The following is a 23,734-nucleotide window of genomic DNA, read 5'->3' as shown; positions in this document are numbered from 1 at the left end:
CTGTTAACATATACAATGAGGATATTGATTGAGATGTACAAAACCAGTAATATAAAGATAAGCATGACACGGGTTTTGGTCAATGATTGAAAAAAAGTAGTCACCATCACAATCTGAAGCTGCCCTTCCATACATTTTGCTTGTAAGATTGTCCATCAAAGTCAATGACAATGTTTCTCACGGACAAGAAGTTGTGGCTCTTTATCTTTTGTTTTCACACACACCTATAATTTACTTGAATGGTTATCTATCATCGTAATATAATCATATAATGTATCTTTTTAACTCTTTGGAATATAAGGCTTTAATATTTAATGACATACAGGGGCTGTTTGATCCTCTAAACTAGTGGGACAAACCAGCATGGTTATCTGGCATCTTTACAACTGAACAACTCGATCGGCCGTAGTATGAAATTATAGTTAATTTGTGTCAAATTTATGTTAAGATGCCAACTGCGATCAGCTGATCGATGAATGATATGCCCATCTTGATATGGTGAATAATAAGGTAAAGATTTGGTTGACAGAGGATTTGCTTGGCTTGAACTTGTCCTGACAGAACAGATGTTTATGTATTTCAGTCCTTTTCTTGTTGCTTAGGTGATAGAGTCGAGAGAAGATGATTCCATTGAAACTTTGGATTAATGAATTTAGAAGGAAACATTATTAACTATACAGAAAAATAAATAAATAAAAAGGAAGAAGCAGAGTCCATATATGTGGAGCGTCAGGAATCAGCGCATCATGACAGCAAACTCGTGGAAGCTAAGGACGCCATCTCCGTTCAGGTCAAAAGTACGAATCATGGCCTTGCAATCATCAAGAGACCTTGACTGGCCCAGTCGACTCAGCATTCTCTTCAAGCTGTTAGGGTTAATGATTCCAGAGCCAGGCTCCGTTTCGTACATCCCAAAAGCCTGCTTAAGCTCTTCCTTCTTACCCTCCTCGGAGGTGCAACTCTCCATCAGCCTTTGGAAATCCTCGAATCCTAACAACCCATCTCCGTCCGTATCAGATGAGCCGACGGCAAGCTCCGCGTCCTCAGTAGAAAGGTCCCCTCCCAACGTCCTCACGCAGCTCTGCAACTCATGCGGAGATATCTTCCCATCTCCATTCTCGTCGAAGTAGTTGAAGACCCTTTGAATTTCGGTGGCGTTAGTAGCGTAATTAGTTGAAGAAGAAGAAGAAGGACAAAGAGACCGGCTGTCGCTTCTCCTTGGGGATAGTTTGCGACGCAATCTCGTTAGAGCTGATTTGGGTGAAGATGAAGGTGAAAGCTTGGAGGAGTTCATGATGAAAATAAGAGATGAAGTGAATTCAGAATTGAAGGAGATTAAGGCCGTGTATATGTATAGCTGAAACCAAGTGAAATTGGATAAGATAGTTGAGTTGAGCTCTCGGTGGCAGTCTATGACTATATATATAAGGAATTGGAAGGGTAAAAGACGTGGCGGAAGCTTTGTGAAAAACGCATGTGTCTGAAAATTGAAAACACGGTTTCCGGTGGGCAGATGAGATGTATGTAGTTGGCCAGTTGTTTTGCAAGTTGCAGTTTTGGCTTTAGAGACTGTGTGTCTGGGAAGTTTCCATCCTTCTGGGCTTTTCGGGATTTCTCTTTTCCTCTCCCTCAATAAATATCTATGGAGTGGGGCCACAAACATAGAATGTATGGACGAAGAGACTAGTCAACCAGTGTCGTCACGCCACATCTCCGCTTCAGTTCATCATTCATTCAACGGTCATAACGTCTTGTCTGTTGTTAATATCCGTACAATTACCATACACTTTCGTATAAGCTCAAGCCAAATTGCACCAAAAATCTCCTTCCCAATCTCCATTATTATATACGGAAACTAATGGCATATTGGCGCGAATTTATATTATTAATAATTTAATTTATTTTATTTTATTTTATTTTATTTTTATACACAGATAATTTTATATATATATATATACTGCACGATAAATATATTATGCTAATTTAATAATTATGTAATATATATATTTTAGATGTAAAATAATTAAAAATATGTGAGTTTTTTTGTAAACTTTAATATTTATAAATAATTAATTAAATATATTATAAATTTATTAAATTAGTTTAAATAAATAATTTATTAATTATATTATATATGTTTAAATTTTTAAATTTAAAAAAAAATCACAAAATATAATATTAGTAATATGCATTGAACTTTCAATATTTAATAATATAATTAATATGATTAGATTTTTAAATTCATAATTAACTATAAGTAAATATTAATTTTTAAATTTAAAAGAAAAATATATTAATTGTTAAAAAAAAAATTCTTAAAAAAAATTGTCCGTAATTTATAAGAGTCACTGAGTAGGAGGTAAATAGATGAATAATAAACTACGGTGAAACTGAGATCTTTTAAATTTTTTTTTTGGTTAAAAAAATGCATTAAAGGCACTAAAGAGCCTAAATGGAAGATAATATATGGAATTGCTTATAGAAACTACACAAAAATAAACCATTTATAAGAGTTAAATAAGCTAATAGATGAGTTACCAGATATTTTTTTTAAGTGATTATTTTTTTTAGTTAAAATTCACTTACCTCTCCTGATTAAAATTAGAAGTTGCCAAATAAAATTAGAAGTTGCCAAATATAGTGAAAAATTGCTCTTATTTTTTTTGCTTTTTTTTATAAAAATTGAAAAATATATTTAAAATTTATAAAAATTAGAAGGAAAGAAAAAAGTTTTTTCCTTTGCGCATATATATATATATAATTAGATTTTCAATGTCATAATCATAAAAAATATTAATTGTTAAATTTAAAAAAAATATATATGTTAATTAGTCCAATTAAAATAAGAAAAACTCAAAATTTCTAAAAAAATAAAAAAAACATATATTTATAATTAATAGGAATTGACATGTAGGAGTGAGAAATATGAATTGTCCTTTATTTTTAATATATATATATATATATATATATATATATATATATATATATATATATATATATATTTATAGGAATTGCCACGTAGAGTGAGAAATATGGATTGTCCTTTGCTTTTATATATTAACATAGATGTCCCCAAAAAGTAACCTCATTGATAATTCAGGAAGGGCAACTTGTTCCCATTCTACAATTCAAGATAATGCATAGGGACAGAAGCTTCCTCCTCCTTTCCCTTCATCATCAGGAATGACGGTTTTGAATACTGCTTTAGTGGGTTAACAATGCAATATCAAGCAAGCAATTCACACTTCAAATCCATTTACCCATCTACCAAATTAGAAGTTGACAAATAATCACATTTACATCTCCACTCTTCACCTGAACGATGAAATTCAGCAACAATAAGAGCTTCTGTTGCTGAATGATTTAGCAAAAGACCTTTCATATCACATCTCCCTTGGCACACAAATTTCATTTTGCCACTTCATATTTATATGACTAGATTCATCACATACATATATATATATAACTTATAGAATGTGGGAAGTTAGGAACATAGAGACACTCATCAATCAGAGATATCAGGCCACACACCTGAAAGAGCAGGAAAGGGGGAAAGACAGGAAGAGAATAGGTTAGATCATATGTTAGATCATCCACCTATCACAGATAACTCCAAACAGAAGAGTATGACATAAACCTGCAACTTAGTACATGGGAAACAACTGATGGCTTGCTTTTTCTCTAATTTTAGTCATTGCCACGCAAAATCTCCTTTACCTTCTCTTAAGCTTCTTCCCCTTCTATAGTCAATTTCTGCATCAGAGCAGGATGATCCCAGATCATATTTCCTGCTGATTTTGGATGATGTCATCTTAGAAAATATGTCATCATCATCTTTCAGAGCATGGACACCAGGTGCACTTGATGCAGAGACATCTCCAGCCTGCTTTCTTGATAGAGGATCTGAGTACAATACATGAAGGGAAAATTATAAGGAGAGACATTACTTCATGCATGGAGTAATAAATTCAGCATTGCATACAAATATTGCCTCAATATGATCGAGATGGCAGCAAGGGGAACAAAAAGGATTACAATAAAGAAAGTAAGCACTTCCCGATAGATAAACCAATATGAAATAAAGATGCTGTTTCTCATGGAATGCAGAAGTTACAGCCATTACATTGCCACATTACTAAACTTTTCAAACAATGCAACGCTTTAATCCCAGAGTTTCCCCTTTCTTCCTCCCTTTCTGTCCACTCTGAAAAATAGAGACCTATATAGTCTTGCTAAATGTTAGGAGCTTTCCCATTACATTTAACAGTCTAAACAATGGGAAGGAAAAATTGGAAATAAAAAGAACAGTAAATGCTGTTTTGCATGAGGGGAAACTACAGAATGAAATATATTACAAAACCCTGGATTAGATTACAGCTCACAGGGCAGTTGATATTCAACTTTTCTTTTCTCCATTCCCCTGAATCCCATGCAAGAAACAACTATAACTTAATATACATAAAGTAATGAGCGTTTCGCCTCATGCAAATGCTGTTTTGCATGAGGGGAAACCACAGAATGAAGTATATTACAAAACCCTGGATTAGATTACAACTCACAGGGCTGCTGAGATTCAAATTTTCTTTTCTGCTTTCCCCTGAATCCTATGCAAGAAACGAAGTATAGCTTAATATAGATAAAGTAATGAGGGTTTACTTTCATATCTATCACATGAGACTGGCACTTCACCACATATGGTATCTGATTTCAATTTAACGCTTGGCAAGTTTGTCTGCACTGTCTGTGCCTTTTGGCCTTCACTCCTAGATGCAGCTTCAACACTTTCTTCCAAGGTTGGTTTATTTGAAGTAAAAGGAGTCATGGTAAATGAGTCGTCCATTACATCAGAAATTTCTACATATTGTTGAGTAGTGATAATTTCATCAGCACTGAACCCAAAGGATGCTCTGTAAGCTTCTAATTCTTCCACATCTTGCTTGGGACTTCTACTCCTGTTTTGATGGCCATTTCCACCAGCAGGATAAGCATCCGAATCCTTGGAAACACTTAACCTCCCACCATTATGAGGAAATGGTGGATTATGGTCCAGATAGAATCGTGCAAATGTAGCAGGACAGAAGAAATTTGTATCTTGAGACACCATGGAGGCACCAGTTGTGTCATGCCCAAAAAGTCTGCCAGAACCACTCCTTGAATATTTTCCATTTTGGGGAGAGACCGAAGGATCCCATTGAGGGTGGAACTCTCTTTCAGGAAAGGATGATGATAAACAGTCACCTGAGGCCCTAGAAATTGGTGAAATGAGACTGCTGGCAGGACTTCCAGGATAAAGTGAATACGTAGCTTGAAGATCACTAGTGGCAATGTAATTGCTCTTCTCAGTGCTTTTGAGATCTGCAGAAGATGAGAGGAATTGAGCAAAAGGCACGTCTGGGGAAGAGGGTGTTGTTAAGTGAGCTAACTCTGGTGGGGGAGTAAAAGGCGCAGTTGATGGCTCGGTTGTGAAGGTTGAGAAAACAGGAGGAGAAACTAGTTGTGTTTCATGGGCATATGGCCCAGTGGCAAACATTGTGGATGGACAACCAGGTGAGTTGGCAGATAAAGACAAAAAGCAACTAGGTGACTGAGCTGTTGAAGGGAGAGCTGAATTAGTAAATGATGCAGGTGAAGAAGGTGGAGCTAAAAGTGATGGAGCTAGTGTTGTAGCTTGGTTGGTCAGACCACCAGCTTGAGGTCCATTTGGCTGCACTGATGCCGCATTACCATCAGGAATACGAGATGCAGGCACAATACGTTTTCCACCTTTCTGTGAGCCAAAACAAGAAAAAGCGCTCCAGCATCCACCCCATCTCTTTCGCTGCCATAACAGTAAAGCATTATAACCCCACATTATTAACCAAAAACAGAAACAAATAGAACACCCATAAAAATCTTCTTCATTTTCTAAGTCGGCATGGCCTTTTCACATAGTGTGAAAACCTTCGCCTTTGCATACTCTTATTCCAATATCATCAAGTATTATTCCTTTTATTCCAATATCCTATTTGAAGGCCATACTCTTACGTGGTATTCAATCAAATCAATAAATTTATCCTATTATCCTAAGACATGTAGTCATCATTCCATCTCCATTACACTCTGATTCTCCTCTCAGGCGATGGGGAAAAGAAAATTCTCCTAGCTTTCGGTTTGATTTGTCTTTTTAAATTTTTGAACCTCAAGCAACAATGTAAGAGCAGCAGTTTTTTCATAAAGGAAGAAAGTATTTCCTTAGTCCCCCATCCCCAATCCAAATTGCTCAGCATAAAATTTGTTTTGGCTAATGGACAACAAGGAACAGGTAACTGATGTTAAATCAGTAGCATCTAGCATTGTGAATACGCCATAAATAAATACTTAATAAGATGGCTAATTGCAACTTATTGAAGTTCCAGTTTTAGTTTAAAGCAGCATCATTTTTGCATTTATAAATTCCAAATTGTGGCTTCAGCTTAACCATTGATTGAGCATTCCCAAGAGAGAGAAAAGTTTACACTAGGTCTCTACCTTATGTGAATAAATTGGCATGTTCTTTTAATAACAGGTCTATTCTAAGACTATTCCATTAGTTATAGAATCATCTCTCCCTCCATATTCTTTCCTGTAATACCCGAAAGTGTTTTCTCACACTGAAGAAATTCAGTCCGCAACTCACTGCCGGTGATGCATACTCAAATTGCTATAGCATAAGAAGCTGATTAAGAATATACAATGCTGATTCTGAAAATTGGAAAAAAAAAGCATCAAAAGATAGAGAAAGCAAGAATCAATCTAAAATGGTATCGTTACGCTGCTGAATTAAAAGGCAACAGATGATCCCTAGGGACATGCTCATCAGATCTGTGCAGATCATACATACCAAGATAATTTGTGAGATCCCAAAACATTCCCGAAAGAAATTAAGAACTTAAAAGAAAAAAAGTGGTAAAAGCGTGACTCATGCATAGAGCAGATTTGGAAATTAGGGAAAAAAGAGCATTGGCATTAAAGTAAATGCGTGCGTAATACACAGATCTGATAAGTAAGATTATGGATAAGCTTAAACCAGCAAAGGCGGAGCCAAAAGATGGAAATGAAAAGGCACACCCAGATCCAGATCTGACCCAAAACAGCAAAAAATTGGAGAGATTAAAGATGATACATACCCGTTCCTGCTGAGGGAACCTATTCTGTTCGGACCCCATTACACGCTTAGACTTGAAGGTTGTTGGTAAACAGGAGTGCAAAGTAGCAGCAGTAGCTCTTTTACTTGCTGAATGAAAGAGGTCTAGGCTTTGATAGAATCGGTGAAGCTGCAAAAACGCAATCCTCACATTTGATTTCTTTTTTAATTCTCTACTTCCCCTCTCAGTATCAGATTAGATTAAGAATAGTTTGGATTGGTTTTACTTCAGATTGTAGTTGGATCAGAAAATTTCTAGACTTGTGTATCACAAAGAACACGAAATCGAATACACACTCTCCTATCTCTCTCTCTCTCTCTCTCTCTCTTTCTGTGTTCCTGCAAAACCAGAAGCTGACACCATGTAGATTGTACTCACAACAAAATAAAAAAGAAAGAGAGAGAGAGAAAAAGAAACGCTACAAAAAATAATAGACTTGAACGAAAGAAAGAGAAAGATCAGAAATTACAAATTAATTAATTAATTAATCAATCAATCTTAAATGGACATTAAAAAAAAAAAAAAAGAAAGACAAGGCAAGACAAACAAAAAGAAAGAGAAAAAGATTGAAGTGAAAGGGATACTCTGAGAGAGATGGATTGGACAGTCTCAAGGGCTGTATGATTGGTCAGTTTAATTTTTAAATAAAAAAACTAAAATGCATTTTATAAAATATGAAACTGAATTAATTAAAATTTATTAATTAAAAAATAATTTAAAATTAAAGTTATCAATTATTTTTATATTTAATAATTAATTTAATTACTAATAAAAGCTATTAAAGATATTAAAATAATTAATATTGAGAATAAATTTGAATCAATAAAATAATAAAAATTAGACAAATCCAATACTAAAAGAATGTCAACAAGCTAAGTAGTCAACTAAATACGAACCAGGAATGATAAAAGCAACAAATAGAAGAAAGAATGCGGGAAGGAGAGGAACTGGGTTGGTCAGTTGAATAACAAATAAATTAACGTGAGAGTTGAGCGACATGTAAGCAACGACGACGGCAGATAGAAAATGAAGAGAATCAAAAGCAAGCAGAAACAACAGCGGTCTGATAATGCTTTGTTGGAAATTTGAAGAAATTGAATGGAGGGAAAGAAGAAACTGAAAGGGAGCTGGTTTTGTTTAATACGCAAAATGACAACATTTTAAGTAAATTTATAAAAATTCGTTTTGATTAGATTTATTTGATTGAATTTTTAATTTTTTGGTAATTAACGTTTGACGAAAAGGGAAAGCAATATTTAGAGTAGCCATTAATAATTATAATAATGAAAGAAGAGGAGGTAAATAAAGGGGAAAGAGAGGCGGCATTAAAGTCAGAGCTAAGCTGGGAAGGGGGGGAGTGAGAGAGTGGGATACTTGGGACTTGCCCTTAAAATGTTCACATCACATTCATAGCCCCCCTTGTTTTCTTCTTTACTTTTCCTTTTTCCTCTCGTTTATATATATATATGCGCCTAAAATCTTCAATTCCGAGCCCGGCTCTAAACATCTTCTACCTGCACATTAAGCCAGCCTTTCTTGCTTAAAAGTTTGTTGATAATATTAATTATTTTAGTAATTATTTATTATTTTAATAATTATTAATTATTTTATTAACTCTTAGATATTAATTGATGTTCACTGCAATTATTAACAAATTTTATTCATCCACTAACCATTTTCAATCTTGCATAGGAATTTTTACTTGGCAATTTATATGACTCCTTGTCAAGCACGTTAACTTGAATTGTCAAGATCCACATAGAAGGATAAGAATTTTCATAATAAAGAATAACACATAATATAATGAGCACAATGAAAAATAGTAGGAAATCTAAATAAAAAAATAAATGTTTAGATGGAAAATCCAAACACTATTATAGACACTTTATTTTTATTTTTATTTTTTAAAATCATTTTTAGCGAGTTGTTTTGCTTTAATGATACTTCGATGTAATCAATTAAGACCTTTTAGTTGAAAAATGTTTTTAGAGAAGCCCCAAACGGATACTGCAGTTATAATTTATAAATTGAGAGTGAACCACATCAAGACAGAAAAATATAGATTCATTGTTGATTGAGCTTCATAATCTCACAGTTTTGAAAACTAACTCCATTACCACTAAAGCAACAAACCAATGCTCACTGATCATTGCGTCAAACTTAATATTGATCTTCGTACTGGATTGGCAAATAGGAGCCATTAAGATGTGACACTGGATAGAGACAGAAGCCCCAACCTATGAGCTGAACTGGTGGAAAGTTGTGTATAGGCTTTGTCACAGTCTAATTTGGATTTTGATTAATTCCAATTGAAATCAAACCATTTTCCCTCTTTATTTGAATCGAGTTTCAGTTAAGGGTCAAATTAATTAAAAAAATTAAACAACACAATTAATCAAAATTAGAACTAAATCAAAATCATAATCGAAAAACCCTATAGTCTAATTTTAAGTCCTTGATTCTAGTATCAAAACTGATTATTCTGATCTGAATCGGCGGCCAACCCAATTTGTTTATCGTGCATAGAATTATCTAATGATTGAATCCGTCTTTAAAAAAAAAAATCTAGTTAGAAGACAGGATTGACCAAAGTTGAGAACATATACGTCAAAGTTAAATCTTAAGTAGACAGGACTTGTAGTTGGAAGGCAGGATTGACTTCAGAATATGACATACACAGATTATCTATTCCAAAAAATCAGTAGTTCATTCGCTTATCTCCCATCTATTTATAGGTCATTTACAAGCTTTCAAGCATAATATATTAATGCCCCCATTTACATGAAATCAATGGTGAACACAGATGCGTAAAATACTATAACACTTTTTGATTTACCAATTACAACCCTCCTCCTTTATCCGGGCTTGGGACCGGCTGTGAAGCACAGGCGGAGTTACTCCTCAATCAAGTAGCCAAATGGAAAGGAAACTACCAACTGAATTGAAACAACCAACATGATTAAGCAATTTCAGGATCAAAAACCCTTTCCTTGGAATGTTTGGTCTTGCAATGGGTAAAATGTGTCAAGCAACAATTTTGAATCGAAAACATAACCAAACTGATTTATTTTGATTTTTTGATTTAATTATTTAATAACTTGATTCGGTTTTGATTAATTTTTTTTTTTTAAATCAGTTTCTCAGTTCAGTTATTAAAGTTAAAAAATCAAAAAATCGAACCTAATGTTGTATGTTTTGCATCTTGTATATAAACCCTCAATACTGTGCACTTCAATGCTCCCATCAAGTATCAACCCTCTTGGTCTCCACAGGGTCTCTAGATCTCCCTCATTCCCTTGGCGCTCAATCCTCGCCATTCTCATCCTTAATCATGGGTCATGGCTTGTTACCTTCTTCATCATCTCATTTCAGAGTTCTCTCCCTCTCTGAATCTCAAACTCTCATCGAAATCAAGGAGTTAGGGAATCCTCTCGTCCTCGTTGTCTTGCAATTAGCTCCCCACCATCGTCTTGTCATCATCCAGAGATAGCAGAACTCACAACATGAACGGTTTACTCAACTCCCGCGACATAGACCCACAACTGAGTCATCTCATTCCCTCATCACCTTGATTTTTGAGACCTATTGAGTTTTGTTGTTTGAGATCTATTGAGTTTTGTTGTTTAATTTCTATTTTGTTGAGATATATTGTTTACTCTAACGGAATGTTTGGTACAAAATTAACAAGAAATAATTATTGTTTATATAACTTTTAATCCCTCATTAATATTATTTAGATACTTAAAAGAGACTAAATTAACTTTTTCACCTCATTAATTTAAGCTTTTTTAGAGATTAAATGTTAATATTGAAATACTTAATTAATAACTACTCTGTTTAAAGGTTAAACCTTACAAATGTAACATTTAACCTTTAATTTTTTAACCTTCCACCAAACACATTTGTTTTGTTAACTTAGGATTGAGAATTTAAGATTTTGATTCTATTAATTTGTTTTCCATTGACTTGAGATTGCAAAACAAAATTTTGTTAACATTCATTGGTTCTATCGATTCTTAGTAATCGATGAACCAAATCGAACCAAATTAAACCTAACTGATTTATTTTAATTTGATTTAATTCAATTAGTCTTTTTAATCGGTTCGATTTAATTGCTCAAAATACACGGTTCAGATTTTCCAGTTCGGTTTAAAATTTAAAATAGAACTGATCAATTGCACACCCTCTAAAAACCAGAATGGGTTGGGTCGGACTTGGTGTTCTTTTGACTTCCTATCCTCAAAATTACGCTGTTTCACCCTCTAGCAGCGGCCAAAAGAATTTACAGTACATGATGCATGAACCAGTAAAAGCACTTTTCCCTTTAAAGAATTGTTAAGGATCCCAATGCCCACAATTTAAAAATGGCAAAAGGTTAAGAAGTTCAATTTAATTCAAAAATTAAAATTTCTAGACTAATTTTTTTTATTTAAATAAAAAATAAAAAAATCAATTTCTTGATTTTTAATTTAATTTTTTAATTTTTTTAAATAAAGTTTTTTTACTTCTCAACTAAATTGAACTTGAACTAATTTGAACATAAAATTGAAATGGACAAATTCTCCAATAAGTATGAGTGAAATTGCAATAAGTATAAGAGGTGAAATTGAGCTACAAGCCATGTAAAAATATCCTTTTTCACTAGTTAATTATAGCAGAGACATGAATATATTTGGATTTGTGGGGCTGGGCGAGGCAAAACAAATTTGTTAGACCTTCCATTTATTTTATTATATTTTATAAAGCCACATTGTTGGCCATTTGCATTTGGAGTTCCAACAAGTAAAGGGAGCAGAAACATACCAGGGGCATCAAGAAACTTCCAACCCAATAGCTATGATGGAATACTTGTACCCCTGCAACCAAAAGATCATCAAAGAAAAAACTAAACAATTAAATATAACTTCACGCAGCCTCATTCAGAAAAAATAAACTTGCCCAATATATATATATATATATATATATATATATATATATATATATATATATATATTTTGGGCAATTAAACTGCTGCTGACTACTTTCAAACCCAACACCCCACCCCACCGCCCCCACCCCACCCCCCCCCCCCAAAACCAAGTAACGCTTACAGATTTGCTTTTTATTCCACACCTCGCCAGCCTTTGACTACATGCCAATAATTTCGTTTCAAAGCCTATTTGTCTAACAATAAAATCGGCTTATCCAATGAATATCATAATAGCTAATCAAAATTACCCTTCCATTAAGGCCAATAGAAATTTTTTCCTTGTCAAATCATATTATTTGTGAAGCACGTTAGTTTGAAGCACTGTCAATGATATTCCAGATATCAGTTTCACTTAAATTATTTTTTTTTATTAAGGCCATGACTCACATAAGATGGTTGGGCTCGGTAATTTCAACAAATGCAAAACTTTGGAGATTCATCATCTTGCATGTCAAAGATTCAAGATGATTGCCCGTCAACACAGCTGAAATAACATGTAAGGTTCTAATCCAATGGTCTTCAAAAGTATTTACCAAATTGCGAAGACCTTGCCAAAACAACTGAACCGAGTTCCTCCTGAATGTAGATACAAGTTATTGGCAGAAGGATAACATACTCCAAATTTATTCATTTCCTCCTATTTTACATATCAAATTCCAAGATAGAAGAACATGTTAAGTTGCAGGGCAAAGCACTTCGTCACTAAAAAGAATAGCAACAAAAATATTGGGTATCATTTTTAAAATTCATCTATACATAAAATTTTACTTGTATAGAATAAATATAGTAATGCATGTTTGTACAACAAAATGGTATTCCAGAAATGTCATGTAGGCAACAAACAATAACTGATTTTGAGTTTCTAAGAGGAGAAATTCATCTGCAGCGCATATATATATATATATATATATATGGAGATTTACAAGAATCAGAACCTCATCCTCCACAAGTAGATGAAAAATTCAACGCAAAAACCACCACAATCACATAATCCAAGCCTTTATTGATGCCTACATTCACAACCTGGAATAAAGTAGCATGCATCAATGTCCTCAGCGCAAGGGATGGTTCATTACTATTATTGTTGTTGCTACATTTAGTTAAACTGGCAAACCAAGAGCTTCAAATGACCAATTCTACAAATGAGTGCGAGACTCAAATTATCAAAAGCTAGATTATCAGATAAGCAAGGATAAAAGCACACTCATTACTGTAAGAACTAAGGATTAATAGATGGACTATGTACTTTCATCGTAAAACGAATATTGTGGGACACTGAAGGAACTGAGCCTAATTGAACTTCGTTCTTCTTAGGCTTAAGTTCGTTTATAAAATGAGTTTTAAATTTAACAAAGTGGAGACAGGTCATGCACAATACAATATTTGTCTTTAAAAAATGCGTTTTAGATTTGAAAAAAAATTGTCTTATTTGTTGAAGGCTTTGGCAATATACTTCAATTGTTAACGAAACCACTCACAAAATCATCAAAAAAATTATCAAAAAAATTCTTTGTTTCTAATACTCATATATATTATTATACATTATGAACAGTCACGTTTAAGGACCAAGCTATGAGTACTTTTGAACGGAAAAGAATAGCAATTTCTATAGATTTTAAACAAATTCAATGAGCAACTTTAATAAAGCAAGCCCTTATTTAGTTGAACTCCAAATAGCTCACAACCAATTTGGCTCATTTGCAGCCCTAGAACCCACCACTGACGACTGCAAAAGGGCATCAGATTCCTTGAAGGCACATATAATAACGAAATGTCTAATTAAGTTCCTTCATGCACCAACAATTTTTCCAATTCAAGTTATTCACAAAGCCATTGTATATAAATCTTACATCATATTCAGCATTAGTAGAAGAAAACTTGAGCGCTTGCATTTCCCCTCTTTTCATGCGTGGATAAGACAATGGTTTGCAAATTTACCATCTACAGCTGTCCCCAAAAAACCACATCCACTCGCCCACTTTTGCTTCCAACCTTTTCCAATTCTTACTACAGTTACTGGGGTATCCAGCTGCACAACCAAGTTAACAACCAAGCTTGAACCACTGGATTTAAGAAACCCCTTAGGTTTATCAAACTAGATAGTAGTGTCATAATTGGAGCAAATAGGAATTGCCAATCAGATACTAATTGCAAAAAAGTGGCATAAGCATGCTTAAAACACACTTCAACACATTTTTAAGAAATTAAAACCCTAATACGTGTTTCTTCTATTGGTATATATATGTCCCAGATTTTGATTCAAAAAGAAATGCTATCAAGAATAAAGAAGTGAAGGTAGCAGGAAGTGAATAGAAGTGCATGCACAAGTGTGTGTGTGTGTGTGTGTGTGTGTGTGTGTAAAATAGAGAAAGGAATATCATCCACAAACATATTCTATGCGACCTTTTCTTAAAATATAACTGTTAAGAATTGCAACCTTAAGGGACCAACAGCAATTTGGTACTACTGAAAATGATAATAAGCACAATATTGAAGAAGTGATGCAATCACATACCTCTAACATCAATTGATGGCAAATTTACAGAGTGAGGAACAAAACTTTAATGACTGGCCTACAAAAATATTAAGCACAAGATAAGAAAATATTACAAGCAAGCCTAAACAAAAGTTCAATACAAGATATAATCAACTACAATACTTACCAGAAATGGAAACTCAAAATACTTCCTAATTCAATGATCCACGACACCTGAACAAAAGAATTGCTAAATCAAATAAATATAACATAAAAGAAAATCAAGACATATGCAAACTACCACAAAGTTAAGGACATCCAGTCATCTTACTTCCTAGAACCACAGTTGCATGGTATCTTTTTCTCCTCCAAAGGAAATTTGTAATTATAAGTGACCTCTTCCCCAGCAGCGATAAATCGTTTCGCATAAATGAAAATTTTTTTCTGACCTTCAACAGTTATGACCTTGGTGTAGCAGTTGGGCTACAAAAGGCAATCAATTTAACTGATAAATAATACCATTTTTAATTGACACAATAAATTTCAACATAAATTCATGCAGAGGTACCTCACAAGAATGGTTTATGAATCTTGCAATTCCCCCACGTTTTGTAGCATCAACCTACACAATGTAGAAAGAACATTCAGCAGTAAATTTCTTGTCCCCACAAGAATGTAGCAAATTTTGTTTACAAAAGCATCCAATAGTGGCAACAGAAGGTATAGTTGGTCTCTAATCCAAATTAGATGTCACTTTTTTTTTTTGGGCATAAGATGTCATTTGCCACATGCCACCAGATGCACAATAACAACAACAACAACAACAACAACAACAACTAAGGCTTAGTCCCAAACTAGTTGGGGTCAGTTACATGGATCCTTTTTCGTCATTCAGTTTTGTTTGAAACCAATTCCGCATCAATATCCAAAAATTGTAAATAGTGATACTCATTCATGACATGAAGCTCATTCATCTCTGGTCAGTATCTCAAAACCTATAATAAACAATAGAGATGGCAAAGGAACAGATTCTATGTATCTGTAATACAAGGAAATAGGGCAACTCAAACCTGCCACAGACCAATTGCCACCAACTCTTTTATATGAACATTACTAACAAATGCAAATAAAAAAAAGAAATGAAGCCAGAAAACTTTTATTTAAGCTGTATATGACTTCAAGCAGGTTAAGAAGCAAGGTTCTTGTTGTGACTTTGCTATCTATTTAAATAGGAAATTGAAGTCAACTAGATATAGGTATCCAAAACGGCTAAATCCTGTAGAAAGCTCAACTCACATTGGGAAAGAGAACAGGAAAGGGGGATTACATGCAAAAATCTATAAAATATCCTCAAAAAAAGATCACATGATTAACATTCTACATAAAAGCTAAACATAGCATAACATTTATTACTGACCACATAACCATCATCAAGTCTGAAAAGATAACTGCTGCCAATTCCCATTTTCTCATAAAGACGCTCGCGTATGTCAGATATCTGCAGTAGAAACCCAATAAGAGTCAGTTCATGAAATCAGAAAGGTAATACAAATGATTACGCCAAAAAAAGAGAGGGTAATAGAACTAATTAAACTAGGACTAATAGGAAAATGAATAATAAAAAACTGGAAGCAAAGGGATGAAAAAATTACAGTTAAACTATGTAATGCACTGGAACCAGTTATTGAGAACCCAATATAAACTTACTCGAGGACGAATTAGTTCACCAACATATTCAATTACAAAGTCCTCGGCCTCAATTGGCTCCAGTGCAACAAGACCCCAGTCATGAATTTTGCTTCGTTGGAAACGCAGATGCTTTTTCCTTGCCTAAATAAGAAATATGAAATAATTATAAAAATGAAAGAACATTCAAGTCATTATGAGATGAATTTTCAATTTTAATCACCTTCAATTGTGTAGCTTTTAAAAGGTCGGCACCTTCAACTGCAGCAAGAAGACTGCGCATCTTCACTCTGTTTGTTCTAGCAGAAAGAACCTTACCGTTCGACAACTGATAAGTATATGCCTCAGAACCTGAATAGTTGGCATGAACACAATCAATTCCCCTAACACGAGCTCTTTCAATAGGCCTTGCATTAATAGACCATTTGTGCCATTCCCAGCCATTAATTGAAGTCCGCGCACATCCATCAGACCTAGGGCAGTAATTTGACGTCCTTGATTTACAGGACTTTGCCTTCCGCATTGTAACCTGTCTGGTTGCTACTTGCTTAGAAGCAGTATTGGCCACTTTCACAATCTTTGCAGGATGTGACACTGACCCACCACCCACTGAATGCTTCCTTTTCAGTTTTGATACCTTAGTTGCTATTCACAATAATAGACAAGGAACAATAAGAAAGAACTCAGCACAAACTCATTATTTGATTCATTACAAAATTGATGCGAGCATAACAATCAGAACATCATGGAATTTCTCACCAATTAGATTATTTTCAGAATAGTTATGAACCACTGCTTTCTCAATTCCAGCATCATGGCTGTTGCTATCAATAACCTTCTTAACATTATTAAGGTCCTCACTCGAATTTGAAACACTCTTCCCCGTACGTTTTACAGCATGTTCTGAGAATAATAGGTATAATCAAAAGACTTCAAAATCATAAATATTTTGCATCTACAAAAACAAGATGGAGAAAATAACATACTAGGTCTCGGAACTGTGCGCTTAATCTTTATTACTTTTTGATGAGTAGCATTTTTGGCCAATGATTGATTGCTTGGAGAACTGCTTTTAACATTGGTTTTTAAAGGCCTAGCGTTAACAGATAATTCAGTCTGGCCCTTGGTTATTTCCTTCTTCAGAGTTGCAACAACAGGTTCCACTGCTACATTCTCAGCAACCTCTCTGACAATTTGATGCTTTCTTGACTTCTCCACAGGCTGATGTTGTAACCCTGCGTCAACTTGAGTCAAAGACTGAGAAGATGACCCCAACTTCTTCCATGCCAACTTTTTCTTGCGATGGTACGTGTATTTACCAGTAACCAAAGGCATTTCTGTAGAGTCTGAACTATTAAATTTCCTTGATCCTTCCTTAACTTTTTCTAGTGAAGCAATAGTGGTGCTATCATGTTCCTTATTTGTAATATATGTCCCTTCCTATGATATTTAAAAGAATTACCAAAACCAAATGAGATAAAGATATCAAGTTGTAGACCTTAAAAAGGGAAAAATAAAGGATTAGAAGTAAACTATCAATACCACATTAGAGTCAGGTTCCAAGGGTCCTTTTGAAGTATGATGCAGTCCAACATATTGACCAAGGATGTCATCAATGAAAAATGATATCCACCCCTTCAATACATCATCATGCAACTTCTGCCTGCACACTGCCATGGCAACATACTCTCTGATCTTAGGAATAGACTCATCTGATCTTGAAAGTTGGAATTTACATGTAGATGATGGGACAAGAGTTCTAATATTATCTTCAAATCCAGGTGGTGGAGGTTCATTAATATTCTGGTCATCCATTGTATCATTAACGTATGCCCGTGATTTTTCGAAGGCACTGGCACAGAAATCAAAGGGTTTTCCAGCTTGCACAGAATCACTGGATGTCTCAAGAGTCACTTTATTGGAGTCAATCCTCAGTTCATCATGCAACTCTGAAGAACTATTTTCAGTTGTCTGGTAACAGTGAAAGGAAGATTCAAAGGTCTCCTGCAGCAACAATGAAAGATAAGCCCAAATATGGTTGCCCATAAAACTTTGATGCAATGATGGCTGCAAGTTCCATTCACACTGTTTAACCATTAAAAATAAAACAAAAAAGGGGAGAAGAGAGAGATAAAGATGGAGAGCAGAAGCTCTGTCCAGTTACCTTATTCAATTTGTCATCCTCTGAGAACTTAACTACCTTTCGCACTTCCTCTTTGACAAGAAGTTCAACATACTCGACCAAAGACACCTTTGTGGACACATGTAGTTCATTTTCTACATATTCTAAGATGCATTTTATGCCATCATATGCACAACCACTGTCTGATAGGCTGTTCAGTTTTGATGACTTCTCCCCAAAAGGCACAAATGAAGAAATGCAAGGTGATTGTGATTGACTATCTTTTTCAACCATCACAAGATCAAAATCAGGAGGACATTCAACATCGCAATCAAAGGATTCCTGCACAAATAGCAACTGCAAAACATTGGAACGCTACTTAAACTATTATGAATAATAGAAGCAGTAACAGCAGTAGCAGCTATATTGATGGCAATGGTCAAAAACCCCCCTAAAAAGGATCTCAACGTACAAGCTCACTGGGTAATTTTTCAGTCTCCTTGACATAATCCGTGACAGTAGCAGGGATTCTAATATTTTGATGAGCAAACCAATGTTTTCTTTTCCGCCAGAAAGTAGAATATTCTCTTACGGCATCATAAAAGACAGCATTCCACATGACTTCCATGCAATAATCAAAAAGAATTCTACAAACAACTGCATAAGACCTCCAGACATTATCAATGCTTCCAACAGATTTTGTGCTTCTGTGAAACTGCACAGGTATCTGATCAACATATGCCTTATCAGAGAAAAGGTCGCAGGTTGCAGCTTGGCACTCATTAGCAACAACATTCCTTCTCTCACCAGGAACTTCAGACTGTTAAAATAAAACATAATGAAGTAGTTAGACCAAGAGGCATACAGCTTTAATTAAGTATTCACACATTTTTATAATATTACCATTTTTTCATCTGTAGAACAAGTTTTGGCATCTTGGTAATTGAGCCTAGGATTTCTATGAGCTTTCCTCATAGTAGAAAACTCAGAGATGACATTGCTGATTATCCCATCTAACGCAACTCTACGAGCTGCTTTCATGATTCCAGAATGCAGTTGACAAGAAACTTCTTCAGAAATTTCAGAAATGAAGCTGAGTAGTGAGCCACTATCGGTTTTGACATCAGACACAAAGACAGATTCAGGTTTATCCATTCTCCAAGCATTGATAACAGATAGCAATGGCAAGGGTCTAAACTTATTTTCATTATGATATATCTGCCAAGCAAGACATAGTTAGGAGCACTAAATTGGTAGAAAGGGTTAGAACACAAGGAAAAAAAAATTCTAATCTTAAAGACGTGTAACTGCCATACAAAACAAATTACAAAGGGGTGAAACATAGTTCATAAAGTTTGAGTCGCACTGACCAGCTAAAATAACAATATGAACAAAAATAGTTAACAGTTAAAAAGAATAAAACATTCTTTTTCACCTATTTGAAATACTACTTGGTGCAATTGTTTGATCTTTAAAAGACACAATGGCTTGCAAGCTAGGATAAACTATCCCAAAGATGAAGCAGCAATGCAACGTATCCAAAGATGATTTAAAGGAAAAGGAATCATGTTATCTAACATGCAACACCTAAATGAGCAGAAAGGAACTCATGAATCCATCTTCTTGTCTCCAAGTGATCAAATAAAAATTGTTCATATTTCAGTATTAAAATAAAATCATTTCCATCACATAATAAAATGAAAATGTATCAAATTTTGCAGAAGAAATCCTTAAAAAAGAGCAAACTTCACTAGTTGCCCTCACGGTTGTCAAACTCTCTTTTATAACCTAGAATCCGTGAAGAAGCTATAAAATTGTATCGTAAAATCGAATCGTAAAATCATAAGATTTTACAACTTACTAAAAAGTACCTTTAAAATTATATATATATATATATATATATATATATATATATATATATATAATCATATTTATATAAATACATAAATAAATTTTCATGTTCATTTAAATATAAGAGGTTATAAAAAAGCTTTCTAATATATTTTTAAACTTTATATTCAAATTATTTAAATTTTAAGTGAAATATTTTTTCACCAAGTTATCAATATAAGAACAATTAAAATCACACGCGCACGTGCCTGCGCGCGTACACACAGATATATATATATATATATATATATATATATATATATATATATATATTTGAAAGTATAATTCCAAGTTTTCAACTCTGAAAATATGTAAATACAAATAATAGAAATATTTGATGAATAATATATAGAAACTAGACCATGTTTATGATAATTGAAATATAACAGAAGTTGTTCAAAACATAAAATAAAAATTACAATTTGTACATAACGATTGTAGTAGCAAAAATAATAATTATTACTATATTAAAAAACTTAAAAAATCTAGAAATGATGTTAAAATAAACAAATGATAATGATTTTGATGAATTAAAAGGAAATATTTTAAATTGTAAAATTTTTACATATGTAAAATCGTAGAATCATAAACTCGTAAAATCGTGTTGTTTAAATTTTGATTTTACTATTTAAAATTGCGATTTTATTCAATTTTGATTTTGCATACATTTTGACTTGTTTTGATGATTCTAACCAGTAAAATCGTATGAGTTAACTCGCAATTTTAACAACTATTCGTATGAGTTAACTCGCAATTTTAACAACTATGGTTGCCCTAACTCCTCAGCTCCTAATAAACATCAGAACTCCATTTAAATAAAATAATACAGTACCAGAAACTGAGCAATATTTGTAAATGTCAAAGGCCACTTGTCAAAAACATACCGCTTTCATAATTATATGATTTCATAGCTTACCATTAATGAATCCCCGAGATATCCATACTGATGCCAGGAATAAAGTTCCTGAAGAGAATGTGGTCCATGTTTCCTCCCTTTATCATCCTCAAACATCCAACAAGAATCTTCCCGTGACTGGAAGTAAAAAATAGAAATGAAAAACCACAAATAGACATTAAATCTAGAGAGTAACTATGCACAGGAGAGGGAGCGAGAAAGATCGGCTAATTGGATCCATAAAGCATTGTAAGGCAAAGGAAATAATTAATACCGGTAGAGAGAATGGTGTATCAAGGTATGGCGTATCAAGGTTCACTGCCTTGGAATTTGAAAATGGCTGATTTGAGCAATAAGTATTGTGATGCACTTGTGAACAGGAAACCAACTGTGCATCTGGACAAGAAGAAACTTGAGAAGCATGCAGAACAATGCCTTTTTGCCCATGTATAGCTGAACTCATATTGAAAGAGGCAAAACAATTTGCAGGCACGGATGCTCCAGAGATACACATGCCCAGATATGCAAAACCAGTGGCAATGTGGTCAGGGAACTGCTTGAAGTACTTCAAAGGTACAGGATTCAGTAATGTCCTATTTACAATGGGATAAACAGGAAGATCCTCAGGCAGGAAACCAGTGGATAAACCCTCAGATAGCTGTTGCTGAATATAAGGACCACACATCTGTCCATTTTCATTGATATACATCCATCCACTCACAAAAGTAGGATGCACATAGCCAGAATAATTCTTTTCCTGGAAGGATGACCCCGTCCCCCCAGCATCGCTAGACTCTGGAATATCACCACTATTGCCATTCAACTGGCAACTCGTCTCCAACACAGAATTAGAACAAGCATTTTCATCCATACTGCAGCTAGACGAAGAAGCATGACTGTCAATAAAGCACCTAAGTTAACACCACCAAAATTAGATGAAGGTCATTACTAAAGAAATTCAAGATTATTTAAAAAAAAAAAAAAAAAAAGAGCTTTAAAGTGGCGAAGAATAATAGAAAAGCTCGCAGATAGAGGATTACCCATGAGATAAGCATTCCATGGTGTTCGACTGGATTGATGTAGCCATGTGCAAATCTAGTTCTTGATGTTCAAAATCTGAAACTTTCAACCTCTTCCTAGAGAAGAAAGAATTATCAAATTCTGGAACAAGTGCTGCCGAAGAAACCATGGTCTGAATAAACTCCCCTTTGGAAGGCAACCTAACCAGATTAACAGAGAAATAAATCCATCAAGGCATGATCCATGAATTGTGCAATAGATAGATCACACATTGAGGTTTCAACACAATTGAACTGGAAAGACTTTATCCACTTAAACCTTGAACGAAACACTATTTTCTACGCAAGGAGAGTATTCCCAATAACGCATCACTACGCCAATAATTTCTAAAGAAAAATAACAAATTGATCCATATAAGAACATGCACAAACAGAAACAAATGAGTGATCAGCAATTAATGAGTGCACATAATTCAGATCTTGTACGTGCTGCGTAGAAGACCAGTATATATATATATATTGTTGAAGAAGAGGATCTCCTGATACTACAATCACGGAGTCGTTTAATCGGAGTAAATATAGAGGGAGGTAGGAAGAGAGAACGAAATTAAATTATTAGGCCCGATTTACCTCCCGGCGATGTATGAGTGCGACGGCGGTCCCGGCTAAGAGCGCGGAGGACAGGAAGGCGTCTCCATCTTACTAGCGTGCGAAGCCAGAGGCTTGAAAACCACGGACATTTGCTTGTTTCGATCTAGCTCCCTCCGATATTTTATACCTACGTTTTATTCTTTGTCAAAACCTACCCTTTAATCCTTTTATGTGCAGTAATTTAATCTCTTATAAAATTTAGAATTTAATTTGTTTAATTTTTTATTTTAAAATTAATTATGAAATTATTAATTTATTTCAATTTAATTTAACTCAATTTTTTTTTAATTTGAATCAATTTAACCTTTTATAAAATAAATTTTTTATCCAATTTAATTCAAAACTGAATTAATAGTATAGTTTTCTTTAATAATAATCTATATAATTTATAAAAAAAGCCTTAAGTTTGATATTTTTTGTGCGTTAATTTTTTACGTTGTTAAGAATATCTCAGTCTTATGGTAATTTTATTACAATTTTTATTTATTAAACTCAATTTTATATTATACGATATTAAAGACGACTTTAATTTTAGTGATTTTTTTGCCTTTTTATTTATTTATTTTTTTTACAATAAATTCTAATTCTATGCTACTCGATATTAGAAACAACCTTAAAATTAGTCACTTAAAACTTATTTATAATCTTATTGCTTCAGTTTTATTAAATAGGCTTAAGTAAAATTTAAAGGCTTTTCTTATGGGCCTATCTAATAAAAGGCCTCGCTTAGAATTAAGAAAAGGCCTCACTAAGGAGTTTGCAGAATGAATTGTTTTACTTCATGAAATCAATTTTTAACATTTATTACATCAAATTATTTTTTACAATTTCTTTGTATATTCCTATGCGATCTACATATTCCA

General features: G+C 33.9%; 3 protein-coding genes across 15 annotated transcripts; all 3 read right to left on the bottom strand.

The window, feature by feature from the left end:
* Positions 1–555: 555 nt before the first annotated feature.
* LOC110669204 (calcium-binding protein CML38) lies at positions 556–1,459 on the bottom strand. The gene has a single exon (XM_021830723.2). It carries the CDS (start codon positions 1,292–1,294, stop codon positions 737–739), a length of 558 nt encoding a protein of 185 aa, XP_021686415.2. The 5' UTR covers positions 1,295–1,459; the 3' UTR covers positions 556–736.
* A 1,935-nt stretch (positions 1,460–3,394) lies between these two features.
* LOC110669241 (uncharacterized protein At1g76660) lies at positions 3,395–7,688 on the bottom strand. 3 transcript variants are annotated; one of them, XM_021830789.2, is made up of 3 exons: positions 7,146–7,688; positions 4,657–5,818; positions 3,395–3,903 (listed from the first exon to the last, which is right to left on the bottom strand). In XM_021830789.2, the coding sequence occupies exons 1-3, from the start codon at positions 7,182–7,184 to the stop codon at positions 3,692–3,694; spliced, it is 1,413 nt and encodes a 470-aa protein (XP_021686481.2). In that variant the 5' UTR covers positions 7,185–7,688; the 3' UTR covers positions 3,395–3,691. The 3 variants fall into 3 exon arrangements, 1 of the variants encoding a protein (XP_021686481.2); XR_009141860.1 differs by having other exon boundaries at positions 3,769–3,903; positions 4,560–5,818; positions 7,146–7,637; XR_009141859.1 differs by lacking the exon at positions 3,395–3,903 and adding an exon at positions 4,130–4,420 and having other exon boundaries at positions 4,560–5,818; positions 7,146–7,637.
* Positions 7,689–11,909: 4,221 nt separating this feature from the next.
* LOC110669235 (histone-lysine N-methyltransferase ATXR7) lies at positions 11,910–23,014 on the bottom strand. Of its 11 annotated transcripts, none has more exons than XM_058130776.1 (20): positions 22,851–23,014; positions 22,242–22,421; positions 21,476–22,112; positions 21,223–21,339; positions 19,320–19,634; positions 18,889–19,236; positions 18,459–18,773; positions 17,837–18,298; positions 17,281–17,734; positions 17,054–17,197; positions 16,518–16,939; positions 16,316–16,438; positions 16,026–16,106; positions 15,177–15,230; positions 14,940–15,091; positions 14,796–14,842; positions 14,648–14,705; positions 13,983–14,161; positions 12,520–12,708; positions 11,910–12,019 (listed from the first exon to the last, which is right to left on the bottom strand). In XM_058130776.1, the coding sequence occupies exons 2-16, from the start codon at positions 22,388–22,390 to the stop codon at positions 14,821–14,823; spliced, it is 3,795 nt and encodes a 1,264-aa protein (XP_057986759.1). In that variant the 5' UTR covers positions 22,391–22,421; positions 22,851–23,014; the 3' UTR covers positions 11,910–12,019; positions 12,520–12,708; positions 13,983–14,161; positions 14,648–14,705; positions 14,796–14,820. The 11 variants fall into 11 exon arrangements, with proteins under 11 accessions (XP_057986759.1, XP_057986760.1, XP_021686466.2 ...); XM_058130777.1 differs by having other exon boundaries at positions 12,666–12,708; XM_021830774.2 differs by lacking the exons at positions 11,910–12,019; positions 12,520–12,708 and adding an exon at positions 12,845–13,155.
* Positions 23,015–23,734: the final 720 nt, after the last annotated feature.

This window comes from Hevea brasiliensis, chromosome 2 (assembly GCF_030052815.1).
Source record: "Hevea brasiliensis isolate MT/VB/25A 57/8 chromosome 2, ASM3005281v1, whole genome shotgun sequence".
Taxonomy (NCBI): domain Eukaryota; kingdom Viridiplantae; phylum Streptophyta; class Magnoliopsida; order Malpighiales; family Euphorbiaceae; genus Hevea; species Hevea brasiliensis.
This window is presented reverse-complemented; position numbering and strand designations above follow the sequence as displayed.